Here is a 24822-nt window from a genome sequence, read left to right as displayed (position 1 = left end):
TAAATGAACCCTCTCTTTCTGACAGTAGATGAGATAAACTTAGATCCACTTAGATTTTTCTGCACTTCTAGCAGATCTTTAAGTGACAAGTCCCTTTAACAACCTCTCTTGGAAGGTATACTGCCATAGCAAAAGTTCCCTAACACACAGCCACTAAGTGGCAGTCAGTATTTGAACCCAAGAAGAATAAATCCAGAGTCCAGAATATTAACTTTACTGACAATAAAGGAAGGGCTTAAATAACAAGCAAGATATAATAAAAGCAGGAGAGAGGTAAATGAACGGTGGGGAAAATATTAATAGGTATAATCAAATGGACATGTGGATGAGGATATGTGAGGGTAACAACAGAATGGGTACAAATGGTATTGGAAGTATGATATGGAACAGAAAGGACAATGCGTTCAGTTTGGGATATTTTACTTTTGTCATATATATATGTGTGTTTGTGTGTGTGTGTGTGTGTATATATGTATATATATATCACACAAAATGTGAACCCTGATGTAAACTATGGACTTTAGTTGAAAATAACGTACCAGTATCCGTTCATCAGTTGTAACAAATGTACCACATCAATGCAAGTTATTAATAATAGAAGAAACTAAGGGGTGAGAGGGGAGGGATATGGGAGTGCTCTAGATTTTCCACTCAATTTTGTTGTAAACCTGAAACAACTCTTAAAAAATAAAGTCTTTTAATTTAAAAAAAAAGGATGAAGTACTGGTACATGCCACAACATGGATGAACTTTGAAAACATTACACTAAATTAAAAAAATACAGACACAAAGAAATCCATATATAGTATTTATGATTCCATTTATATGAAATACCCAGTATAGGCAAATTCACAGAAACAAAGTATATTAGGGGCTGGAGGGAGGGAAAAATGGGTGTAACTGCTTAATGGTTATGGAGTTTCCTTTTAGAGTAATCAAAATATTCTGGAGCTGGATACTGATGAAGGTTGCACATATTGTGAAGGTAAAAATACCACAGAATTGGACAGTTATTTTTTTCTTTAAATAAAATTCTAATGGATATGAAAATTAAATACACTTTGATTACATTCCTTCCTAATTTTGATTGAACTCAGATTTGAGACATCATTTCAGTAATTATATATCTTTCTCATCTTAGTAATAACATCTTTCCCATTTTGCATTCTGCCATTGAGATTTCTCTCTTCAAGAAACTGTAAGATCAGAGTCTAAAAAGGCCTGAAAACTGTTCATGATTTTTGGTTCCCTTTAAGTTAAAACAACAATAAGAATTGGACACTTTAAAATGACTAAAATGATGAATTTTATGTGTATTTTACCACTACTGGAAAATTTAAAAACTAAATAAATGTTAAAATACTTGTAAAATAATAATACTACAGTATTACACTACATAGTTTCAAACATAAGTTTATGAGTTTAAAAATAGAGAAAACATATCATGACCCAAAAGAGAAAATTCCAGAATGCCGCAGATGAATAATCCTCAAAGGACAGCTAAAACCGTGATGTCTGCCTTCCTAGAAAGCAGCAGCCTGTCATTTGCAGGTATTCCTCATTCACACTTCAGAAGATTTTAAGACTTCTTCCAAATCTTTATTTCTTCACATTCTTTCTTCTCCTATGTGTGGCTTCTCTCTTTTAATTCATTGTGACTTTTAAAATATTTTTATTTCCATTGCATTTTATTACTTGTGTTGCATTAATTGCTTATGTTTATTCTATAATTGTTAATTTTAAACTGTGTGCTTTTTTCACTCTAAAACAGAAATTGATATTTTCATAAACATCACACATAACACATTTTTCTCTTGGACTAAAATTTCTGAAAAATTTCCTTACTCCACATTCTTAATTAACTTTCTGAAAAAGTCTGGTGCAGGAATTACAGACTTTATGTGATTTTCAAGATTATGTCTTAGTGATCAGATTTTTCTCCTTATATTCAGCTGTATTTTCTTTACCTCATTTTAACCATATTTTTTGTTTTCTCACCCCCACTTGGATAATTAATTGTCACTTTCCTAGAGAAACCGATCAAATATTTGATCATTCCTTGCACTTCCTCCTCTAGGCTAAATTGCATTTCCCATTGGATTTTCTAAGGGTCTTTTATCACCAGATATCAGATTGTGATCCGTAGGCAGGATATCAGAGAGCTTGGGATATGATAGGTCACAGAAGGGATCAGTCTCCAGGTCAGATTTGATGCCAGAGTAAAGTTAAAGCCTCTTGATTAGGTAAATGGGTGATCGTGTGAGACCCCTTCAAGCGGTTGGTGAAAGGGGAAAAGAGCTGGGAGTTAGAATATAATCCTGGTTTCCAGAATCCAGGGTTATTGTTTTCCTTGGAGGTGTTTCTGGGGCTCTCTTAGGTGCAGGGAAAATGTCAGGAGAACCTACAGTAGGGGACCAAAGAATGAAGGGGGTCCAGAATTTCAGAGAAGAAAATTAGGGGGGTATAGATAAGGCACTTGTTCATGTTATAGAAGGAGAGACATCCAGAAGTGTAGTCCAGAGAGATTCTAACCTGTCCCAGAGACATCTTCAGAGAGCGGAGGCTTAGAGGAGAGGAAATGGCCCAGTACTCATTTCCATAACAACTCACTGCCCGAACCCATTCTCAGTTGACACAAAGATGACTCCTTCACGACACCGTCCTTGACAACATTCAGGACCCATACTGTCCTGTCCCTAACCTCCGCTTCTTGTAACCACCTTCCTGAGATGAGCCCCTCCTGGCCCATCACAGTGAGGAGGCCGCCAGATCATTGTAGTAAGTCTGGCTGCGTGACCATATGTGGGCTACACGCTCATTTCCCTCAGAAAGGATCAGTTCTGAGTGAGCTGTATTTGGATCCAATGTCTCATTCACTGCAAAGAAAGAAAATCCATTCTGATAATAATCAATACAGGAATATTCTAAAATATCAATTTCATGATATTAACATCCAAACAGGAAAACAAAAGTTACAATGACTTAAGAAATTTAAAGTGGAAGAACTTTCTAGGGCACACAAAACAGCCTATCAATACATGAGAAGTCCTTCACTGGCAGAGCAGGAATAGCCAATAAGCAAGTCGCCATATTTGTAATGATCTTAGTGAAATGTTCATGCCAACAGAATCCCAGTTAAGTCTCAACTTCAAAGTGAGGATGGCTTTGCCACTTTTTTTCTTCCTCTCCCTTAACTAAATCACTTGGGAATGTGCACTGGGAGATTAAATTATTGTCTTTTAATTCTTTTGCTTCTATTATCACTGTAAACTGAGCTCTTTCAGCACTGATCCTCAATTACATGAATGTAAGCCATCAACTCTCATGTTTCATCAATTATTGCCTATCCCCTGAATGTCTCTGTGCTTCAGTGCCTGCTGAAAAGAGAGGTTAGGGAAAGTGTACAGTAAGGCTCCCATCACAAAGTGTGCTCCACGCTGTTTCTGTTTTCCTAACTTACCTTTTCTACAGCTCTTCCTCCAGATCAAGCCTACAGCCCCAACAAGAGGAAGCAATCCCAAAATAAGCAGTATCTTCCATGAAAAAGTCATCCCAGGCTCTAAAATGGAAACCCCAGAATCACATTAAATCATGAAACTGGGAAATTTTCAAGATCATTCTTTTCATCTGAGAGCTCCTAGACTGGAGAGGAAGGTGAGAATTAGTCCTGTCAAGAAGAAAGTGGGTCTGCTTCTCCCTGCTCTGCAGAGGCTGAGGAGAGGCTGGGGGTTTATGCTAGCTTTCTTGTTTGCTCCTCTCAGAACACACACACACACACACACACACACACACACACACACACACAGAGTTCTCCCCCTTCTCTTTTCCAATTATACCACCACAATCACTGGAATAATGAGGGCAGCAAAAGGATAAATTTACTGAGTCCACAGCCATGAAGATGTTGTTAAGGAAAATTAATTTCTAATCCAGAAGAAAACCCATCATGAGGGGGAAAAAATGATGTCATTGTTTTCACATTAGAAGAAAAGAGATTATAGATATAGTGATGATAGAGTCAGTTCTTGGAATTCAGTAGATAATAATGTAACCATATAACCTTAGGGCTTTAGTTGGGAATTTCAGGAAGAAACTCTAAAAAGTAGAATCTCTAGGTGTCCTGAAGACCAGCTTTGCAAGAGATAGCAAGAGACTTCATCAGAAAGAAAACATAAAAAACAAAAAATAGAAAAGCAATAAAATGAGTAAGTTTGGGTTGGTCTTCATATTTATTTCCCAAAGCTGAGAGGAGCACATGGAATCACTAACCTGAAGGAGAAAAAGTTGTCATTTTCTCCTCACCAAGAAGGGGGTTGCTGATGGAGCAGGTCACATTCACAACAGAGCTGCTTTTGACCAGTAGAAATGCCTCCACATGGAACAGGCCCTGGCTGCCTTGAGTCAGGTCCTGGGAAACTGATGGTATTGTCTTTCCTTCCATGTCCCTCCATTGCACATGGGGCTGTGGGAACCACCCTTCTGAAGTGCACTTCAGCTTTGTTTCTCCATCCTTCAGTGCCTCCATGGAGATCCGAGGGGAAGAACCCAAACCTGGGAATAGAGATCAAGGAAGGCAATTTAGAGTCTCTGCAAGTGGTTACACAGTCAGTGATTGCACAGAGGGGGAAGAGAAGGGTTCAGAGACTTGGAGAAGAAAGCAAAGCTTAGGGGGGACTTATACTCCACTCAGGAACGAGACTAGCTGGAGCCTTTACTTGTCTCCTTTTGTTTGCAAATTTTTATTTTTATGCTTTGTATTCCTAAAATCATTCTGAGACAGATTAAAGGATACAATACATTTCAAATCCAATTTTTTTTCTTCTATACCTGAAACAAAATAACTTTGACCAGGTAGGTCATGAGTCACATGGCCAGAAAAATAAAAAATAAAAAAGACAGAATATCCTCAAAGAACAAAATCTTATAAATACATGCATCCAATGGCAGAAAATGATGAAGTTCATTAAAAGTTTTAACATGTGCTCTCATGGATGTTTTCTAAACATATTTATTAATTTGAATACACCATCAATGGGAGAAACAAGTAGATTTTCCACAATTTAGGCAATGTCCTCAATGGCATTTGCTAACCTTGGAAAATCAATTCTCACCCACAAACATAGACAGTGGGAAATCATGATGCAGGGATTGATTTTGTCTTTCCTCCTCCGTCCTGCCAGTACTGTCAATATTTATGATTTTTGCTTATATGGTGGATCTAGTTTAGCCTTCAAAGTATCATGCTTCCTAATAACTACATATTTCCCAGAATTTTAAAAACACACTGAAATAATGAGTCCTCTGTACTTATGGAGTAAGAATCTCACATTTTACTAGGTGTATGGCCACTTTATGGAGATCCTGGGAAGGATACAAATTTACACACAAAGGATCAAATCTGGTCCTTTAGGGTTTGTGGACTTTATGTATTTATTACAGCTCCTGCACATGGAGAGTTTACTAAAAATTTGACGAGTGAATGGACATTAAGAAAATTTCAGGTGCCAGAGAAATTTTCCATGAACTAGCAAGTTAAAGCAGTGGGAACAAATGTTGATTTCAAAACATCTATCTAGAATCCTTACCTATGATCTTCAGATCCAAATCAGCCTCCTGGTAGACACCATCTTTTTCAAAAAGGCACTGGTACTTCCCATCATCTGAAGTCCTGGCATTGTTTATCTGCAGGGTCAGCCTCCCCTCATTGATAGCATCACTCACCAATGCAGTCCTCCCTCGATACTCGGCCATCTGCTCTCCAGCCACATCGTCCCCATCCATATAGACATAAACAGCAGGATAACGGTGTGATCGCACCCACCTCACCTCCATGCTCTGTGCATCAGTCTTTGGGGACAGGGAACAGGTTAATTGTATGTCTTCTCCCACTCTGACAAGGATGGGCTGGGAAGGTCCAATCACTTTTAAGGAAGCTGTTAAATACAGCAGACAAAACGCAATGGAAGATCCAAACTGGAGCAAATAGTGTCATCAGTAAGAACATCTTGAGTAGGGTTTAGAACCCAGGGACACCCCAGGGGAACCCTGGGGTTCAAGGTCATCCCTTGGAGAGGTAGAGGTTTGGTGGAATCAGGATAGAGGTTGTCCCTATTCAAGGCAGAACCATCCCATGATGTGTGTCTGTCTGAAAATTATCACTAACAGAACCCACACCTGCAGCCCCTGCCTATAATCTTATTCAGTTTACAGCCCAATAAGAAAATAATTTTGCAATTAAAATCAAATTAAAATTTTATCATTTTAAATTTGTACAACCTTAAACTACTTCTTAATCTGTGTATGTCTCAGCTTCTTATACCATAAGACAAATATATCACTATCAAAATCATAAGTGTTTACTGGAGTTAAACAAAATAACCATATAAAGAGTTTGATGACCATGCAGTGTGAGTGGAGCCCTAAGATTATAAGACTTGAGGTCATTGGAGCCAATCCCACTCTAGACCTTGATAATGGGGAGGGAACAAAACTGAGTCAGGTGGCTTTTTAGTAATGAAATGTGAAGAAACCTTCCCTAGTTTGTTTTATAATACCTTATAAGTCAGATCCAGCCACCGTATTTCAGTTTCCCAAGCTCCCACATATGTGGGGCGCTAAACACACAGCAGTCAATGTTCTCAAGTAATCTTGAGAAATGTTATAAGATCAAGAATTGGGGAGATTGGCAAAATACGAAGCACAAAGCAAGAATGAATACATAAAAATGAGTCTAATTCCCCCATTATGAAGAATGGAGATTTTCTCTGAGGGCTTTCCTGGCTTTTCCTGGACCCAACTTTCAGTTCTCATCAGGTCCTGGCCATGTTGATTATGCTCTATACTATATTTAGAGTCATCCTTTTCCATCAAATGGTAGAACGTTTTTACCATTCTAATGCTGAAGTGTAATGATCATTTATAAAGAAATACAAGCATAAATTTGTAAACTGTCTGGACGGGGAGTCAATGATCAAAGGCAAAATGTCCTCATTATGTATTTAGCCAAAATATTCTAGGTACTTCTCTAGAGAGGAAACTCGTTGCCAACATAATTTTAATTTTCAGATCATTTCATTCTATTCTTGCTAAAATTTGACTCTCAGTTATATCCAGCATGTTGTTTGCTTTGTTCTTCAATTTTACCTAAAACATATTATCTCTACTTCATATGTATCTGTTTAAATATAAAGACAAAAGTAGGAATCAGAAGGAAAAAAAAGAACTAGTAGTTAGTTTGCTGCTATTTCTCCATCCATGTATCTTATAGTAATAAAGCAGACTGTTTCCTCATCTCTGTTAACCATATGAGGTTTTTTTTTACTCCTGTCCATGATCTGTGGTACAAATCAACTCTCAAACTGAATTACTCTTCCAGAGTTTGGTAATTAAGAGCTAAAATTGACTGTTTCCCAACTGTAAAATGATGATAAATCTATTCACCTTTAAATTATTGTAAGAAAAGAAAATAATTCCTGAAAAGCACTTAGCATCGTCCCAGGCACGTTATTACCATTTCAAAAACTTAGTCATTATCTGTATAACCAACAACATTATTTGCCAGAGAAGGGAACTAGGATTTCAGTCTCAGGACTTCTAAGGAAATCTCGGTTCACCAGCAGCCTCTGAGCTCTAATTCACAAGCTCTAAAAACACGGAGGTAGCTGTGAATCTCCTACTCTACTCTCTATTAGGAGCTCACCCTCAAAGCTCCTGAGGGCACAGCCCTCCTCCTGACAGGGAACCCACGGAAGCTTTGTCTTTTCATATTGTTTCAATGTGGGCCCAGAAGGTGTGCACAACTTAGAAACAACAGGACATCAGATTGTATTTTGTGTGCTAGGTGTCCAATGCGCATGTCAATTTGGTTCAGATAACTTAGAGAAATGAGTCTTCACTTAAATTTTTCTTAAGGGACAGAGACATGGGTCAACCTGCCCAAACACTGGCTTGGCTTTCTGATCTGTAACTAACAAGCTCTGCCAGCCAAGGTTTCTGTCCTATCACAAGCAGATGTCACCTGGGTGGGAGGGTATCCGACTTGGAAGGTAAGACTCGCAGATGTACACTCTCTTCAAACTGTGGAGTTACCTTTGACCATCCCAAGGCCCTTTCCTTTATCTTTATGGTCCAAAGGGGTCCAAAGTGTCACACTAGACTCTGACAGAGATTGGGGTGTGTTCGCCACCCTAATTTTCCTCAAAAACTCCTACATGGGCCGAAAAGTGTGCTTAAACTCACCTAACGTGCACAGGCACGCACCCACATAAGCATATATTCCTGTAACAGGTGACTTGAGGGAAAGCAGAGTACTGATGGAAGGAGAAAACAAGCAGGTAGGGGGCAGGTTGGTTGTCATGGGCTGGGAGAAGAGGTCACAGAAATGAGGAACAGGAGGAAGATGATAAGGCAACAAAGGAGAAACTGAAAGAGGTTCAAAAATCAGTTGGTTACTGTTTAAACCACTTATCTTAGGTACAGTAAAATCATACCTGCAGTCCAACTATTAAGTAAAGAAATAAAAAGGAAAATGATCACCCCAAGCACAGGGTCCCAGGCTGCATCTAAGAAAGTCACAGCTCCCTCCCGACAGTGATGAGGTCAGGCTTACTGGGGTGAAGAGCAGGTACAGAAACCGTAGCAGGGCCAGAGGTTGCAGGTGGGTGAGGAACGCCAGTTATCATGACGGCCCTGCTTCCTCGCACTGGAAACTCACACGAGGGCCTCCAGAGCTGGGCCAGCTGTCCTTTGCCTTGCCCTACACACTCCCTTTCCTCCCACCCAGAAGGCCAGAGCTTAGGTCTGCACCCATTTTAGGCATCCATCTGAGGCTCATTGGGGTCCCATGAACACTGAAAGTGGCAGGTTACAAGGTGCAAAGGTGCCTTCAGGAAGCTGCACTTTGCTGGTCCCTCTACTACTAAATGTGAGACTTGGGAAGGTCATGCCTCAGTTCCTCATCTGGATCACGAGGTGTCACCTTCTCTGTGCACGCTTTGTCCAAGGAGCACCACCCTCCCCTGGAGAAGACAGAGGCTCGTGTATACTTGTGAGAGCCACCACCTCTACTTACCCAGCTCTGTCTGGAGTTTTTCTGGAAAAAGAATGAAAATAACATATCAAGGAATTTGGTCTAAGGGAAAGGAGAGAAAATATTTCCCAAAGAAAACCCCCAAAGTTCTACATCTTATGGAAACACTTGATTCATACGAAAAATAAAATGTAAAAAAATAATGATTTTTCCCCATCCACCTCCTGGTGGTCCAGCTGTTTTTCCCTTTCTCTGCACAACAAAAATGCTCTCATTTCTACCACCCCATGATTCTGCTTGTTTCTGCTTATATTTAACATATCGATATTTAACTATTTCATAAAAATAATAATATTCTTTTTATAAATGCATGAAAAGTATAAAAATATATGGACATAGACAATTATCACCCATAATTACAGACTGAGAGATATATAAATATATATGTATATGTTTTGCAATTATGTATATATATGTATTGTTCCTTTTAACATTAACATATAATATTTATTTTAAGTTTTTTTCCTGTATCCATTTATATGAATAACTATGTACTTATTTCTTTATATCTAAATGTAGAGGGTGTCCCAAAAGTCTTAGTGAAATTTTAAGTTATTTAAAGCCAATAATCTTTCCATGATTGGAAATATCTATTTATAGATAGATAGATGATAGATAGATAGATAGATAGATGTAATCTTTATCATTTAAGTAGTCCATCAGGGGGATATTTTCAACCATTAAAATTATTTGAAAATACCATTTTTCATCAATGCTATAAGTAACATAAGACACTTAACACTCCACTGCTGTATTGGGTTTGGGGCTGTTGTTTTTGTTGCTATTTATAAATGAGGCTATGATAAAGATGCTGCTATGGAAGCAGCTGTCTCCATCTCTGATTATGTTCAGATGATAAAAGCTCCTAGAAGTAACTGGCACAAATACAGCACAAGAAAACATTTCAGTTGAAAGAATACAGTTGTATTTCCTTTACAATGTAACACATACTTGTGAGTAAAGAAAATTAATAAAGAAGAAAAGGCAGAATCTGAAAGAAACTGGAATGCCATTAACAATAGCTATATAGTGTATATATTTCCAGCCATAAATGTTTTATAGTTTTTAATGCATATTACAAAATATTAGATATTCTTCTTGATTAAAAAATATTAAGTGCTATGGAACAGTCCCTGCAACCTTTCCTGCTAATCAGAGCATCTTGGTCCTAGAGGCAGAGCACTGACCTGGGATGGAGATGTCTGAGCCCCTCTCCTCAGTGAGTGTGGGGCTGTGGATAAAGCAGGACACAATCTCTGTAGAGACATTCCTGACCACAAGAGTGCTTTCTACATAGAACAAGCCATCTTCATCTTGGATGCTATGCTTAGAGATAGTCAGCAACTTTTCTCCCCTGATGTCTTGCCAAGAAATCTGAGGTTCTGGGAACCAGCCTTTTGCAGTGCACACAAGCTGGAGTCCGCTTTCCACAGATCCATCCATGTGGATGTAAGGGTCAGACCCCAGACCTGTGGTGGAAAGACACAGCCCTGAGTCCCGAAGCCCATGGAGGCACAAATCACAGAGGCTGGGAGTCCAATGACATTGCATAGGGAGAGAGCAGAAGTTCAAGGTTCTGGGGAGCAAAAGATGGCCCAAAGTCCTCTTCCCATTCAAACTGGAGTTCACATATACTTTATTTATACCCCAGTCTGGATCCTTAAATTTTAGCACATGAGCAGTATTTTTATTCAGACCCAGACATGAAAATAAGAGAAAGGGACATAATAACATTTTGCTTGTGTCTCTAGCACGGCAAACTAAGATGTGTTAAAATTTACTTACGAACTCCCTCACGCCACAGACTCTGCCTGTTTCATCTTAATATTATTGTGTCAGGCACTTTGACTTGTTGGATAATATCTTGACTCCAATTAAATAGAATATTTAATATAAAGTGAGACATCATTTCCAGGGAGAATATTCTTCTCATTTCTTTTGTTGGTGGTTGTGAACTTGGGGTGCAAACAGATAATCTGGGTCATGTAAAATGGGAAGCTTCATGTTGAGTTTCTGTATCTAAATATTCTATTCCATGGGAAAATGTTGTCAAGACATCCCAGTTTTATATAATCATGAAATTCTTTCTCTATTCAACACAACTCTCAAACCCAAACGAAGAGGATTCTATTTTCCATAGATGGTAGTTCTGTCTCTATCATTTGCTGCGGACAGAGACACCTTTTCTTCACCTAGAGGCTTAGAAAATGCATGGTTTCTTTTCAAGTGTCCCTGATAGTGAAATGCCTTAGTACGTGCCCTCCCCACTCCACATCTCAGAAGTATGTGGATTCTTTCATCCATCTTGAATCAACTTGAACATAATAACATTAATAATCATACATAGGTGTTGAGACAAAATGTGTTAGGGAACAGAAAGAGGTCACATCAGCCAGAGATGTTAACATCTCCAGAGAACTATTTCCCTGATAAGGCAAGTGGATTTGCCTGATTTTCTCTTTAGCACATGGAGGAGTTACTCCTGCCAGGGAACCATACGATAGTTTACTTTTCAGATATTTGTTTCTCCACAGAGACATCCTTTCTTCAGTCTTTCCCTTCTTCTGACTCTGTCCTACTTTGCTAACACAAAAACACCATGCAGACCCTTGTCACTCACAATGGGTATGTCCCCAAAGCATCTGTGAACCCCCAATTCACTGAACACTAGTATACAGTAATCTCCATAAAAGCACCATGTTCTTAACGTCTTAGTCTCATCACTAACTTTCTAACTTGAGGTGGCGTTACACAAAGAAACAATGTGTTCACATCTCAGTGACTGTGTACTTGAGGCTGAGTAGAGAACATGGATGCAGGGCAGTCCGCTAGGGTCGCTCACCCAGCAATTGACTTGCCCTTGTGCACTAGCATATATGGCACAAATTCTTGCCTCAGCAAAACTGCTAGTGACTACATGTCATCAATGTTAAATAATCCTCAAGAATAGTCAAAACTGTGTAAGTTAAATTTGGGGGAATTGTTTGTGAGTTCACTTTAAAGATTTCAGAACCACCTGTCTCCAAATGAATCAGGATAGAGGACTGGACAGGAGCAATTGCCTTGATGATTCAAAGGGAATTCTTCAATTGGAACCAAGCTTAACACAAATTAATATACTTCTTCTGAGCCCCTATGTCTTTTCTGAGATACTCACCTGCTACGTTGAGCAGCAAGCTTGTTTCTCCACAATAGTTTCCCTCTTGGAAACGGCACCAGTACTGCCCATGATCAGATGGCCGGATGTTGTGTATCTTCAGAGCCACACTTCCCTCAGTAACGTTGTCCTCTATCCACTCTACCCGGCCTCTGTACTCCTCCATCTGCATCTCCGTCACCTCAGCTCCATCCCGATACAAAAACACAGGTGTGCTGAGCTCTGAGTGGTACCACCTCACCTCCATGTGCATCGTGGTCCTCTTAGGGAGGAGCTGACAGGTTAGTAGGGCATCTTCCCCGACCATGACCAGGGTAGGATGGGCAGAACCAATCACTCTAAAGTCATCTACAAAAGAGTGACAAAGAGAAACCGGGAAATGCCAACCGGAGGATCAATATGATTGCTTTGGGATGTCTACTCTATGAAAATGGGGGCACCTGGAGGAGGGAAAGTTTTATTTGCAATGTTTTAGAGAAACCCAGCATTATGATTTGCATCTTTGGTTGTACAGAGACAATCTTGTGTACCGAAAATAACATGCAGTTCAAAAATTTTAGTGTGATGGGCTTCCCTGGTGGCACAGTGGTTGAGAGTCCACCTGCCGATGCAGGGGACACGGGTTCGTGCCCCGGTCCAGGAAGATCCCACATGCCGTGGAGCAGCTAGGCCTGTGAGCCATGACCACTGAGCCTGTGTGTCCGGAGCCTGTGCTCCGCAACGGGAGAGGCCACAACAGTGAGAGGCCTGCGTACCGCAAAAAAAAAAAAAAAAAAAAAAATTTAGTGTGAGTGCTAAATCTATTACTTACCAGCTGTGTGATTCAGGGGCAAATCTATTATTCTCGATGAGATTTTAAGATTTGCAATCTCAATTTATTCATCTTTAAGATTTTAAAACCACCGTCTCTGGGTTGCTTTTATTCTCAAATAAGTTAATGTGTAAATTGATTTTTTAATTGGGAACTTTATTAGTTAGTGATTTATTTTATATTTTACAGTGATTTATTTTCTAGTTAGTAATTTCACTTTGGTGACTAACATTGTAATCACTTTTCCTAAAATTTAGATAATAGATTTATTCAATAGATTTTTCAGCTTTTCAGAATTGTTTTTGTCTTATCCCATGTAACGAACTGGGTTTGTTTTGCTTTGTTTTGTTTCATTTTGTTTTTGTCTGGACCGGGCAAGACTCCAGTTACTGGGGCTATGTAAAATGCAGTTTTTGCAAGGACATTTTGTGGTGGATTAAGGGTAGTGATTAGTGAAGTAAGTCAGAAAGAGAAAAACAAATATCATATATTAATACATATATGTGGAATCTAGAAAAATGGTACAGATGAACCTATTTGCAGGGAAGGAATAGAGACGCAAAAGTAGAGAATGGACATGTGGACACGGGGGGAAGGATAGGGTGGGACAAACTGGAGATTAGGATTGACATATATACACTACCATGTATAAAGTAGATAGCTAGTGGGAGCCTGCTGTATAGCGCAGTGAGCTCAGCTCCATGCTCTGTGATGACCTAGATGGGTGGGATGGAGGGGAGGGGGGGAGGGAGGTCCAAGAGGGAGGGGAGATATATATACATATAGCTGATTCACTTCATTATACAGCATAAACTAACACAACATTGTACAGCAACTATACTCTGTGTAAAAAAAAAAAAAAAAGAAAGAAAGAAAAAAAGGCAGTAATTAGTATAAAGAGTTCAAGCCTTCCAATAAAATTTTAAGTCATGTTTGACGTCTTCTTTATCTACAAATTGAAGAGCTGTTTAATAATTCTGTATGTTCCTATGCTTAATGATTTCATATGTCATGTATATTATGTTATTTCTCATCCTAAAATGCTCCAGGGCCATTTGCACTTTGTGCAGATCCAACCCTCCTAAGAAGGAACTTCATCTCGTTTAGTTGATGCTCAACATCAAGTAGATGGTGCTCAAAAGGTCACTATGGAACATAGATAGACGTCTGCTTGCATTGTGTTGATGGAATCCGAATATAAAGCTAGAACTGAAGCCATACCATTTGGGTGACTTCTTTTACAGGTTAGGAAGGTGCATCCCATAGCAGGGAGGGAAGCCTCACCACATCATATAGTTTCTGACAGCCTCAGTCTGGAGCCTGTGTCTTCTGATGTCCTATCCAATGTTTTTTCCCACCTTGCAATCCTGCATTTTCCTTGGGGCTCTGATATTACCCACTGACATTGAATTTTCACAATCCCTTTTCAAGGTACAATATTTTGACCAACAAAATTCAGCTACAGAGATTTCCAACCCCATTTCTTAGAAGTCTCCTTCTAGTTCCTTATTTCCAAGTACTTTTATGCTGTTTAATTTATGGTAAGAAGCAGCCACTTTTTTCTCACCCCGGAAGTGTTGTCCTAAATAGAAGCAGGAGAATGGATGACTTACCATGTTCCAGGTACTGATTCAAGTGTTTTCTATGTACAGCCTGATTTAATCTTAAAGGCTGTGCTAAGCTTTGAGATGTAGGTAGGTTGTTATTCTTATCATGAAGATGAGAAAACTAAGGCAGAAGGTATTCAAGTAACTTTCCAAAGGTAACACAGCTGGAGGTGGAGGAGCCCTTTTTATAACACAGGTGCTTTGACCCCTGAATCCCCACTCTTAATATTGTACTAGCCCTTTTGAATTTAGAACTCTGCACCCAGACTGGACCTCTGAGACACTCGAATATGCAGTAAAGGGAAGAAGAGCATCCTACCTGACTGCTTCATGCTGAGCAGTACAAAGAAAAAGGAGGCAACTACACCAGACAGACTGTACCCTGGAAAATCCACCATCTTCCCTGGAACAAACACAAGAGAAAATATGACTGTACCTAAATGATGCTGTAATACAGCAAGCACTTCTGTGGTTTCCAGTGGTTACGTAGACATAAAGAAAAATCAACATCAACACCTTCCACAATCAAATGATGAAATGGGCTTGGTTCCCTTTCTCTGCATTTATCGATCATTTCCAACCTCTTACTTACTGTGTTGTACTTTAACCTATTTGGGGTCCTCGAGGGAAGATTTCTGATTTAAATGAAAATGTCTTCTGGGCCAAAGGGACAATAATATTTAGATAATTTTTTAAAATCTCCTTAGACCCATTTATTCTGAGCATGCAGAATTTCAGAGACCTCCTTCCAGTCCCTCCTGCAAAGTCCTTCATCTCTACGGTCTCCAAGATGTAAAGGAAAGAGCAGAAAGGCTCTGCATCCTCATGCTATAGCCAGGAAGCCATTACTAGGGCCTCGGGAGGACCCAGGGACAAGGGATGCCTTGGAAAGGAAAGGAAAGAATAGTGGAAATGGTGATACAGAAGAAGACTGGCAAAGAAATGACTTGAATGACCTTTCAGTATCATCTAGAAGACGTATAGAAATGAATTTTTAAAAATAGCCCAACTGGCAGAGATGGGCAAACCCAACATGCCCATTGTACCAGCATTATAAAAATACTTCTACACAGGGCTTCCCTGGTGGCGCAGTGGTTGAGAGTCCGCCTGCCGATGCACAGGACACGAGTTCGTGCCCCAATCCAGGAAGATCCCACATGCCACGGAGCGGCTGGGCCCGTGAGCCATGGCCGCTGAGCCTGTGCGTCTGGAGCCCGTGCTCTGCAACAGGAGAGGCCACAACAGTGAGAGGCCTGCGTACCAGAAAAAAAAAAAAAAATGTTTCTACACAGATTTTAAAAAGTTTTAAAACTACCAGGAAAAAAAAATAGAATGCTAACTTTAGTTTTGGAAAATGAAAAATTCAGAGTGAAAGACGTCTAAGACTTATTCTATCTGCTGTGTCAAGTGTTTATGGAAAGAAAAACTTGCTTCGTACCAAATAGAAGAACCTGCACAGGAGCAATGATAAGTTACTGCTTCTATCACCCCGTAAACTAATGTCAATACGATTTTATAGAGTGGGGCGGCGGGGGGAACAACAGTCATCTGAAATGGGGATGATGAACCATGTGGTTCAGGAGATTATTTTTACTCCATTATGACTATTTACTTTCTAAAGTGATGCATACTTTCATCTAAAATATCTCTAGGAAAAGTGATACAAACCCAGTCACAAAGCCACAATACCTGAAAGAGTGCTCAAATATTTACGGAAAATTAGACTGAGCATTAGAAGACAGCACAGAACAGTACTAGTTTGCCACTTGAAATAGATCAGTCATGTCCCCTCAGATGAAAGGAAATTGCCTTCTTGACTCCTTGACTCCTCCTGTGAAAAGCAGAAACATGTTATTCCACCAAGTAAAAGCAAAGAAAACCCACAAAGACCGTGCTAAGCTTCACTGCCCTTTCCTGTAAGATAAGAAGTACTCACACTTGCTACAAACCAGTTTATAGGTTTGTGTTCCTTTAGGCTGTTTATGTGAAAGCCAAGGGGAAACCTACAAATGCCCTCTAGAAAAAAAGCTGTCCAAATCATTGAAGCTTTTGAAGAAATTGTGAAAATGCATCTTAACCTTCAGTGATGCTCAGAAAGAGATTTGTGAGAGAGTATAAACAGGGTGAATAAATGCCTTAGACCAGGATTCTCAACGGGGATGGAGATGGTTTTGCCCTTGAAGGACATTTGGCCAATGTCTGCAGACATGTTTGGTTGTCACACCTCAGGGGAGGGGACGCCCAATGGGTGTTAGCCAGGGATGTTGCTAAACATCCTACAATGCACAGGAAAGCCCCTACAGCAAAGAATTACACAGCCCAAAATGTCAATAATGCCAAGGAAAAGCATTGCCATAGACCATCAGCTGTCAGCGTGCTGAAAATCTTTGGCACTTTTTTTGGTAAATAAATAACTGGACTCACATTGTAAGCGTTAAATCAAAACATTTTAATCATAAGCTTTTGACATCTCCACGTTACGACTTGAATGTAAGCCAAGAATCTTCTGAAACCGCCATTGATATTAAATATGGTAAACTTTGATATTGTCAAGTGATATGACCTGATATGCATGTGTTTCATCAAATTCTCAAAAATCCATGTTTCATTTAGTTTTCTGGGTAAAGTGCAACTGTTAAAATGAGGTGATAAGTGGTGGTATTTAGGCATTGGGTAAATAACAATTCCAGATTTCAAGGTCTATGCATGCTCTATTAAAATTCATGCCAAAGAAAATTACAAGTTTCTACATGTCATGGGTTGTTAGAGGATTTTTTTTCAGTAAAAAACCTCAAAAGTTAAATTCTCAAAATGCCAAGTAACCATAGTAATTAACTGGTGATAATGAATTAAATCAGTTCATGAAGTTTGAAGCTTATTTACTTACATACACTTGAACAACAGATCCCCATTTTATAGAGAGAAAGCAAAGTAACATGAGATTTCTTGGAGCCAAGGTGACTTGGTATTTACTTCCGTGACCTTGAGAATCTCACTCTATTTCCTTGAACCTCTTCTTTCTCTGCTCTCTGAAGGAGACAGTCATTCCTAAAATTTTTCCAGCTGTATCATCACCATGTGACAGACAAGGAAGCAAGGCTCAGAGGCACAAGCACAACATCCGACATGACAACGGAGTCATGTGATCCTGGTTTTCTGAGGTTTAATCTAGAGCCCTTTCCTCACCCAGCCTGCTTCACAGCAATATTGTGAGGCTCGAATACACTATGGCAGCACTTTGAAAAATGTAAAATGGAATTGAGTATAAAATAGAAGTAGGGGGACTTCCCTGGTGGTGGAGTGGTTAAGAATCCACCTGCCAATGCAGGGAACACGGGTTCGAGCCCTGGTCCGGGAAGATCCCACATGCCACAGAGCAACTAAGCCCATGCGCCACAACTACTGAGCCCACGTGCCACAACTACTGAGCCCATGTGCTGCAACTACTGAAGCCTGCACTCTAGAGCCCGTGAGCCACAACTACTGAGTCCACGTGCTGCAACTACTGAAGCCCACGCACCTAGAGCCCATGCTCCACAACAAGAGAAGCCACCGCAGTGAGACGCCCGTGCACCACAACGAAGAGTAGCCCCCGCTTGCCGCTACTAGAGGGAAGCCCGTGCACAGCAACGAAGACCCAACGCAACCAATATTAATTAATTAATTAAAAAAATACAAGTAGGTGATATGACGACAAGGGGCAGAGGGCCCCTGACAGGTGTCTCTATGCCCTGCTTCATCATCTTAGCCAACTTCCCTTTCCTCCCCAAGCTGTCCTCCACCAGAGAGTCTCCAAACCACTCACGTGTCCCCCTCTTTGCTTGGGGGAGAAACCTGGGGCTGCTGGGGCTTCTCCTCACTGCATCTCAGCTGTACCCTGCATCAACAGAGCAGATGTCCAAAGACAGGTCAGAGCTTGAAGTGCTGACTGGAGCAAGAATTGAGGGACAGGCAGATGGGGTGGAGGCAGCCCCCGTCCCCCAGGGCATTGGGTGGAGGAGGATTTAAGCCATCTCACCCAAACTGAAGGAAGAGCCCGATCCCTGAAGATGAAATTCTAGTCAGAATCGCATGTTAACCTCCTGGCTGTAATCCTCTGGAAAGTGAAACTGAGATGGTGAGTGAACTTTGGCTGGGTTTAGTTATGAGTTCTTTAGAGCTGCAGACCAAACCGTGACATTTACACTCCTCATCCTTCCCCAGAAAGCCAGGTCCCATCGGACACCCATCTGTGCCATCTCATCAGGTCCTCACACAGCACCTCAGGCTGTCTGTCTGTCTACAGCATCCCCTCTACCTACACACACGTCAAGGATTTCCATCTACTGCCAAGTTTCCACCAGAATACAGTGCGCATGGGGCTTAGAGTTGGAAGCACGACTGAACACCAAATATCCTTCCCCTCTTTTATTTATTTTTTTTGTGTGTGTGGTACGCGGACCTCTCACTGTTGTGGCTTCTCCTGTTGCGGAGCCGCTCCGCGGCATGTGGGATCTTCCCAGACCGGGGCACAAACCCGTGTCCCCTGCATCGGCAGGCAGACTCTCAACCACTGCGCCACCAGGGAAGCCCCCTTCCCCCTCTTTTTACTGATGAGAAAACAGAGGCCCAGGGAAAGGAATTACCTTCTCAAGGATCAGAGCGCCAGGCCAAGGTCTAGTCCGTGCTAGTTTATTGCTCTTTTAACTTTGGTTCTTTATCTTTGCTGGGTAATAAAGAGTTTAATTATTCTCAGACGTTAAACCAAAGAAATTTAATAAGCTTCTCAACACAATGTTCAGGCACAAAAATTATAATGCTGGAAGTTATAGGTACATTGTGTGTGTGTGTGTCTGTTTTGGTTTAAGTTAGATTTTCCTTTAAAGTCCACTTAAGTCCATTTTCTTGAATCAGAGTGCAAGTACCCCTGGGGGTCTGCAGATACAGGCATACTTCCTTTAATTATGCTTCCCAGATATTGCATTTTTTTTTAAACAAATTGAAGGTTTGTGGCAACTCTAAGTCAAGCAAGTTTATTGGCACCATTTTCCCAACAGCATCTGTTCACTTCATGTCTCATGTCACATTTTGGTAATTCTTGCAATACTTCTAACTTGTTCATTATTATTATTTTTGAATGGTGATCTGTGATCAGTGATCTTTGATGCTACTCCTACAGCTGCTCACTGAAGGCACAGATGATGACTAGCATTTTTTAGCAATAATGTATTTTTAATTAAGATATGTACTTTTTTAGACATAATGCTACTGTACACTTAATAGACTACAGCACAGTATAAACATAACTTTTATAAGCACTGGGAAGCCAAGAAATTTGTGTGACTTGCTTTATTGCGATACTTGCTTTATTGTGGTGGTCTGGAATCACACCAGCAGTATCTCTGAGGTATGCCTGTATATTCTCAGGAATTCAAGAGTTCTCCAGAACAATTTTTTCTTTTTTAAATTTTTATTTATTTATTTATTTTTGGCTGCATTGGGTCTTCATTGTTGCACGAGGGCTTTCTCTAGTTGCGGCGAGCGGGGGCTACTCTTCGTTGTGGTTTGCGGGCTTCTCATTGTGGTGGCTTCTCTTGCTGCTGAGCATGGGCTCTCCGTGCATGAGCTTCAGTAGTTGTGGCACACGGGCTCAGTAGTTGTGGCTCTCGGGCTGTAGAGTGCAGGCTCAGTAGTTGTGGCTCGCAGGCTCTGGAGTGCAGGCTCCGTAGTTGTGGAGCACGGTCTTAATTGCTCCACAGCGTGTGGGATCTTCCCGGACAAGAGCTCGAACCTGTGTCCCCTGCATTGGCAGGTGGATTCTTAATCACCACGCCACCAGGGAAGTCCCTCTCCAGAACAATTTAAATTTAATTTAGGCGTTCATTTCAATGTAAAATAGAAGCATATGCAACATTATGGTGTGGTAGTGTTTAAGCTGATTTTTTTCCCTGAAGTTTCTTCCTCTCCTCTGGTATGATCAGCCCATATTTGGGCCATCTAACTTGAAACTGCTATTCTTAATGAAGAATTTTTTCCCTCCAATCTTCAGTGTAGATAAAGACCCTTCCCATTGTGGAGGATGAGGGGTTTGAAAAGGAGAAAAAAATAATTAAACATTGGTGAAAGTTCCTTTACCCTGTTTCTTTCTCTCAATGAGGGTAGAAGGGACCGTGCTCCACTTCACCTCTGATTCCCAGAATGGCAGCGGTGCCACAGACGTCTCTCTCCTACAACAGAACCAAAGAGCAGCAGCAAAGGGAAAGCTATCCAAGGCAAGAAGAATTGGGCCCTGGAAGCTTCAACTATTAGAATGAAAATTTGCTGCCTAAAATGCTGGCATGGGATGATACAGGAAGAGGAGAGCGATGGTATGGATATAACAGTCATCATCACCAACGTGGGAAGGGCAGGGACGAGCAGGGGCAGTGTGACCATGACATACAGTGGGAGCCAACGCTGTAAATATGAGGAGAGCCTTCTGCACCAGTCCTGCACCACCTCCTACCTGGGGACTTAGAAATAACCCTGGGCAGAGAGCTGTTTTTAAATTATTAATTGTTGTGAAAGCCACGGAATTTTCTGGAAATTACTAGATTGACCCCTTTGCTCTAAGACATTATAGGGCTTGACATAAAAATTAGGATCAGTGGGCTTCCCTGGTGGCGCAGTGGTTGAGAGTCCGCCTGCCGATGCAGGGGACACGGGTTCGTGCCCCGGTCCGGGAGGATCCCACGTGCCGCGGAGCGGCTGGGCCCGTGAGCCATGGCCGCTGAGCCTGCGCGTCCGGAGCCTGTGCTCCACAACGGGAGAGGCCACAGCAGTGAGAGACCCGCGTACCGCAAAAAAAATAATAAATAAATAAATAAATTAGGATCAGTAATAGGAAAACACAGAAATTTATTTTTTCACACCCAATTTTGTGGTATGAAAATATTCTACTCATGACACATATTCTGTATCATCTTCATGGTATATGCTGTCGGAATTTTCCCAGGACCTTAGGACTTGTCTTTGCGCTTTTTTTATGGTCAGTCACATTAGCACCAACTGACCACTTAAAGAAGCTCTATTTAAAATTTTATGCATCTCTTCACAAAAGGTCCGTACATACACTTTTTCAAGGGGACCCCAGTTTTGAAATAAGAACTGTGTCCTGAATTATGCTGTGGATTATGGATATTCATTTTGTATAGGGACATGTTGGTATGTGGAAGAGAGAGGCATGAAAACAAGACAAATGCTCCCATCAGTGAGGAAACCAGGGAGAATGAGGATTCCAGAGAAGGCAGGAGGGAGGAGGGAGGGAAAGGGTGTCATACATCAATATGGCCACCAGAAGGCAGCAGAGACATGTTCACTGTCTGCCCCTCAAGGGCTTTTGTTCAAAACCTGATTCACTTCAGACCTTTCCTCCTCCAAATGCTACTGTCCTGTATGACACACATTCATGACTCTCTTAGCTAGTAGATGACAAAAGGAGCCCTGAGCTTAGGATGCCTGAGATTTAAATTCTAGTTTTGCTATAAATTTGGGCAAGCTTCTTCTTTGGATAAGTCTGTTCATTTCTGAGGTTTCAATTTCATTAGCTTTAAAATGTGCGCTACTCACATTTAAACATTTCTAAAGGGTATGTGAAAATATAACTGTGACACAAAATCCCTATTTAGGTTTCATTATTGGGAGTAGAGAGTCTTGGAAAGGCCAGAGGCTAAAACAATAGGGGAGATAAATGAAAATAAGAAAAAAAAAGTCTTATTGAGAGAGGACATCAGGACTCTGGCTATGAATTCAGAGAAATTCAGGTGATCACTGTCAACTTCTATTTGGGGGACCTGGTGGAAATCTATTTTGAGAGTTGTCAGGTGGACTCACCATAAAGGTAATAATTATTTCATGGAGTCCCCTAGCAATGGGTCTTAAAGATGTACAGTTCTCTCTGTGCAAAAGAAAGAAAAAGTATCAACTCAACTCTCATATCCTGGTGGCATAGCAGTCTATCATTCTACTGTCTTCTTCATTTATTTTCTGACTAGAGGGGAGAAAGCACTGGCAGGGCTCTGAGATGCCCACCCAAATGCTGAGGCACGTGTCTAATGGTCCCCAAAGCACAGAGTGGGGAGGGGGGTTGATGCTCAGAGTTGGACGGTGGCCTTTCTTCATATGTATGACCACAGTGCAGTTGGCACCTCGGGAAGGGTAACCTTCTATGTCTCTCTTCTCCATCACCCTTGACGCTCTGGAACAACTGCAGATAGGAAAGTCTGACTCTCACTATTGTTTGGAAGAAGCCCGAAGCTCTCAAATCTTGTTTAAAATAACATTTCTTGGATCTGTTCCTCTCACAAATGTGTTTTTCTGACACAGGATAAAAGATAATTAGCTTTGATAGAGAGGGATGATTCCCTCACTTGAAGGTAATATTTGAGCCTAAAATGAGGAGTTCAAGCTACCCGTAACAGGGACAGTAGGGGGAGGAATTAGACCCACCAGGGGTCTTAGTGTGCAGGAGGAAGCTGACCAAACAGGTGCAAGTCAGCCACCCTGACCTCTGGGAATGTTGCACCCCAAAGGGTGGTGTGTTCCCAGGTATAAACAGCCTGAAGATTAACCCAAGTCCTGAAGGGGTAGAAGCAAGTTACTCTGTGTCCGTGGCCATATTGGAGGCCCTGCTGTGATATCTCAGGTCCATAGAGATGAAGGTGATGTGGTAATAAATGCTCGGGGAAGAGCTCTGAGGACTCCTTGGTGTGTATGCCTCCCTGTCCTATTCTACCTTATCCAGTGTCACCTTGGCTTCAGTAGGGGACACGATGGACATGGAATTGTGCTTCCCTTCCGGAGATCTGCAGGGCTTAGGGCCATGACCATGTTCCTTTAAATCAAAGGGAAGCATGGCATTGCTGTCTGGCCAAAACCCAGGAGGAAAAAGAATCAGTGACAAAGTGAGATCCTACAGACTGAGGAATCATTTAAAGGAGAAGGAAGAATATAGTGATTCCTAAAGTTCCTGCCACAAAAATAGGGTAACTGCAATACTGTGATTGGCCCCAAGGACTCTCATTCAGATCCAGCTTTCTTAATAAAATCTCCCCATCTTACAGATTTTCCACCAGAAGTCAGTATAAAAATAAAAAGCAGTAGAATTTCTGCACAGCGGTGCTTAAAATACCGAAACATTTAGGGTTGGGGGACTGAGCTAAATCCTAGCTGAAGAGCTCATTGTACTCTTAGAGCCATCCCAGTCTTAGAATCCAAAAACTGTCTGACAAACCAGTTCCTCCTCTGAAGTGTTTAAATTTTTTAAAATGTACTTTTAAATTTCAGTTTTTACTTTGAAATTTACTTTTGTGAGAAAGTTACGGAAGTGTAAACACAGTCACTAATTATCATCCATGACTTTTCGAAAGTGATAAAATTATGTAAAATTGATTCCGCTGCAGGTTTAGCCTGTAGGAGTGAAGCTCATGGGAAGAGTTGGTGAAACACACACTAACTCACTAGCAAACTAGCACAGATGCCTCAGTTTGGGAATTAGGAGGACCACAGGATGTGTCTTAATAACTGCAAAGTCCTCCCAGGACCCCAGAGAATGCACAATCACAGAGATAGCCAAGCATCTCACACCGGAAATAGGAGAACCTGCTGAATGTTGGGGAAAAGAGGGTTAAAGAAAAGCACACCAACCTAGCAAGCCTCCTGCCTTTGCACCCTTGTACCCTGCCATACTTCCTTGGTTCAAATACTGCGCTTGGCCCTCTGGCACAGTCCCAAGCAGGCTATTGCAGTTCCTCATGTGACCAGTAGATGGCATGTTTGTCCAAGAACGTGCACCAGGTTTCAAGGAGGCTAGCGACTTTCTGAGCGAGGTGGGGAGGGCTGAGAGCTGGGTCCTAAAATGTCCCAGATCCTAACTTCCAATCTCTGCCTTTCATAAACTTTCCGAAATGGGAGCAGAAATAGGAAAACTGATGCTGCTGAATCTGCTCCAGTCTCCTGGGGCTCCAGAATTCGGTGACTGAACCACCCTGTAGATACTGGTGGGGATGGGAAAAGAAGAGGAGAGAAAGACACGGAAAGAGAGACTGAAGGGGAGGCAAAAGGAAAAAGGAAAGGTTTCTTGAGAGAGAGGCTGCTTCCTTATCTTACATTCACTGTTACCGTGTTTCATCATCAGGTACTC

At 41.2% G+C, this 24822-nt stretch overlaps 1 protein-coding gene across 1 annotated transcript; it reads right to left on the bottom strand.

The window, feature by feature from the left end:
• Window positions 1–1562: 1562 nt before the first annotated feature.
• BTNL2 (butyrophilin like 2) lies at window positions 1563–15061 on the bottom strand. Its single transcript, XM_004285628.2, has 10 exons — window positions 14983–15061; window positions 12246–12593; window positions 10276–10557; window positions 9071–9091; window positions 5586–5933; window positions 4270–4551; window positions 3461–3559; window positions 2812–2876; window positions 2344–2401; window positions 1563–1603 (listed from the first exon to the last, which is right to left on the bottom strand). The coding sequence occupies exons 1-10, from the start codon at window positions 15059–15061 to the stop codon at window positions 1563–1565; spliced, it is 1623 nt and encodes a 540-aa protein (XP_004285676.2).
• Between the last annotated feature and the right edge of the window lie 9761 nt (window positions 15062–24822).

The sequence above is a fragment of the Orcinus orca genome, chromosome 10, assembly GCF_937001465.1.
Source record: "Orcinus orca chromosome 10, mOrcOrc1.1, whole genome shotgun sequence".
In the NCBI taxonomy this organism is placed as follows: domain Eukaryota; kingdom Metazoa; phylum Chordata; class Mammalia; order Artiodactyla; family Delphinidae; genus Orcinus; species Orcinus orca.
The sequence above is the reverse complement of the archived record's forward strand: the minus strand, read 5'-3'. Positions and strand labels throughout refer to the sequence as shown.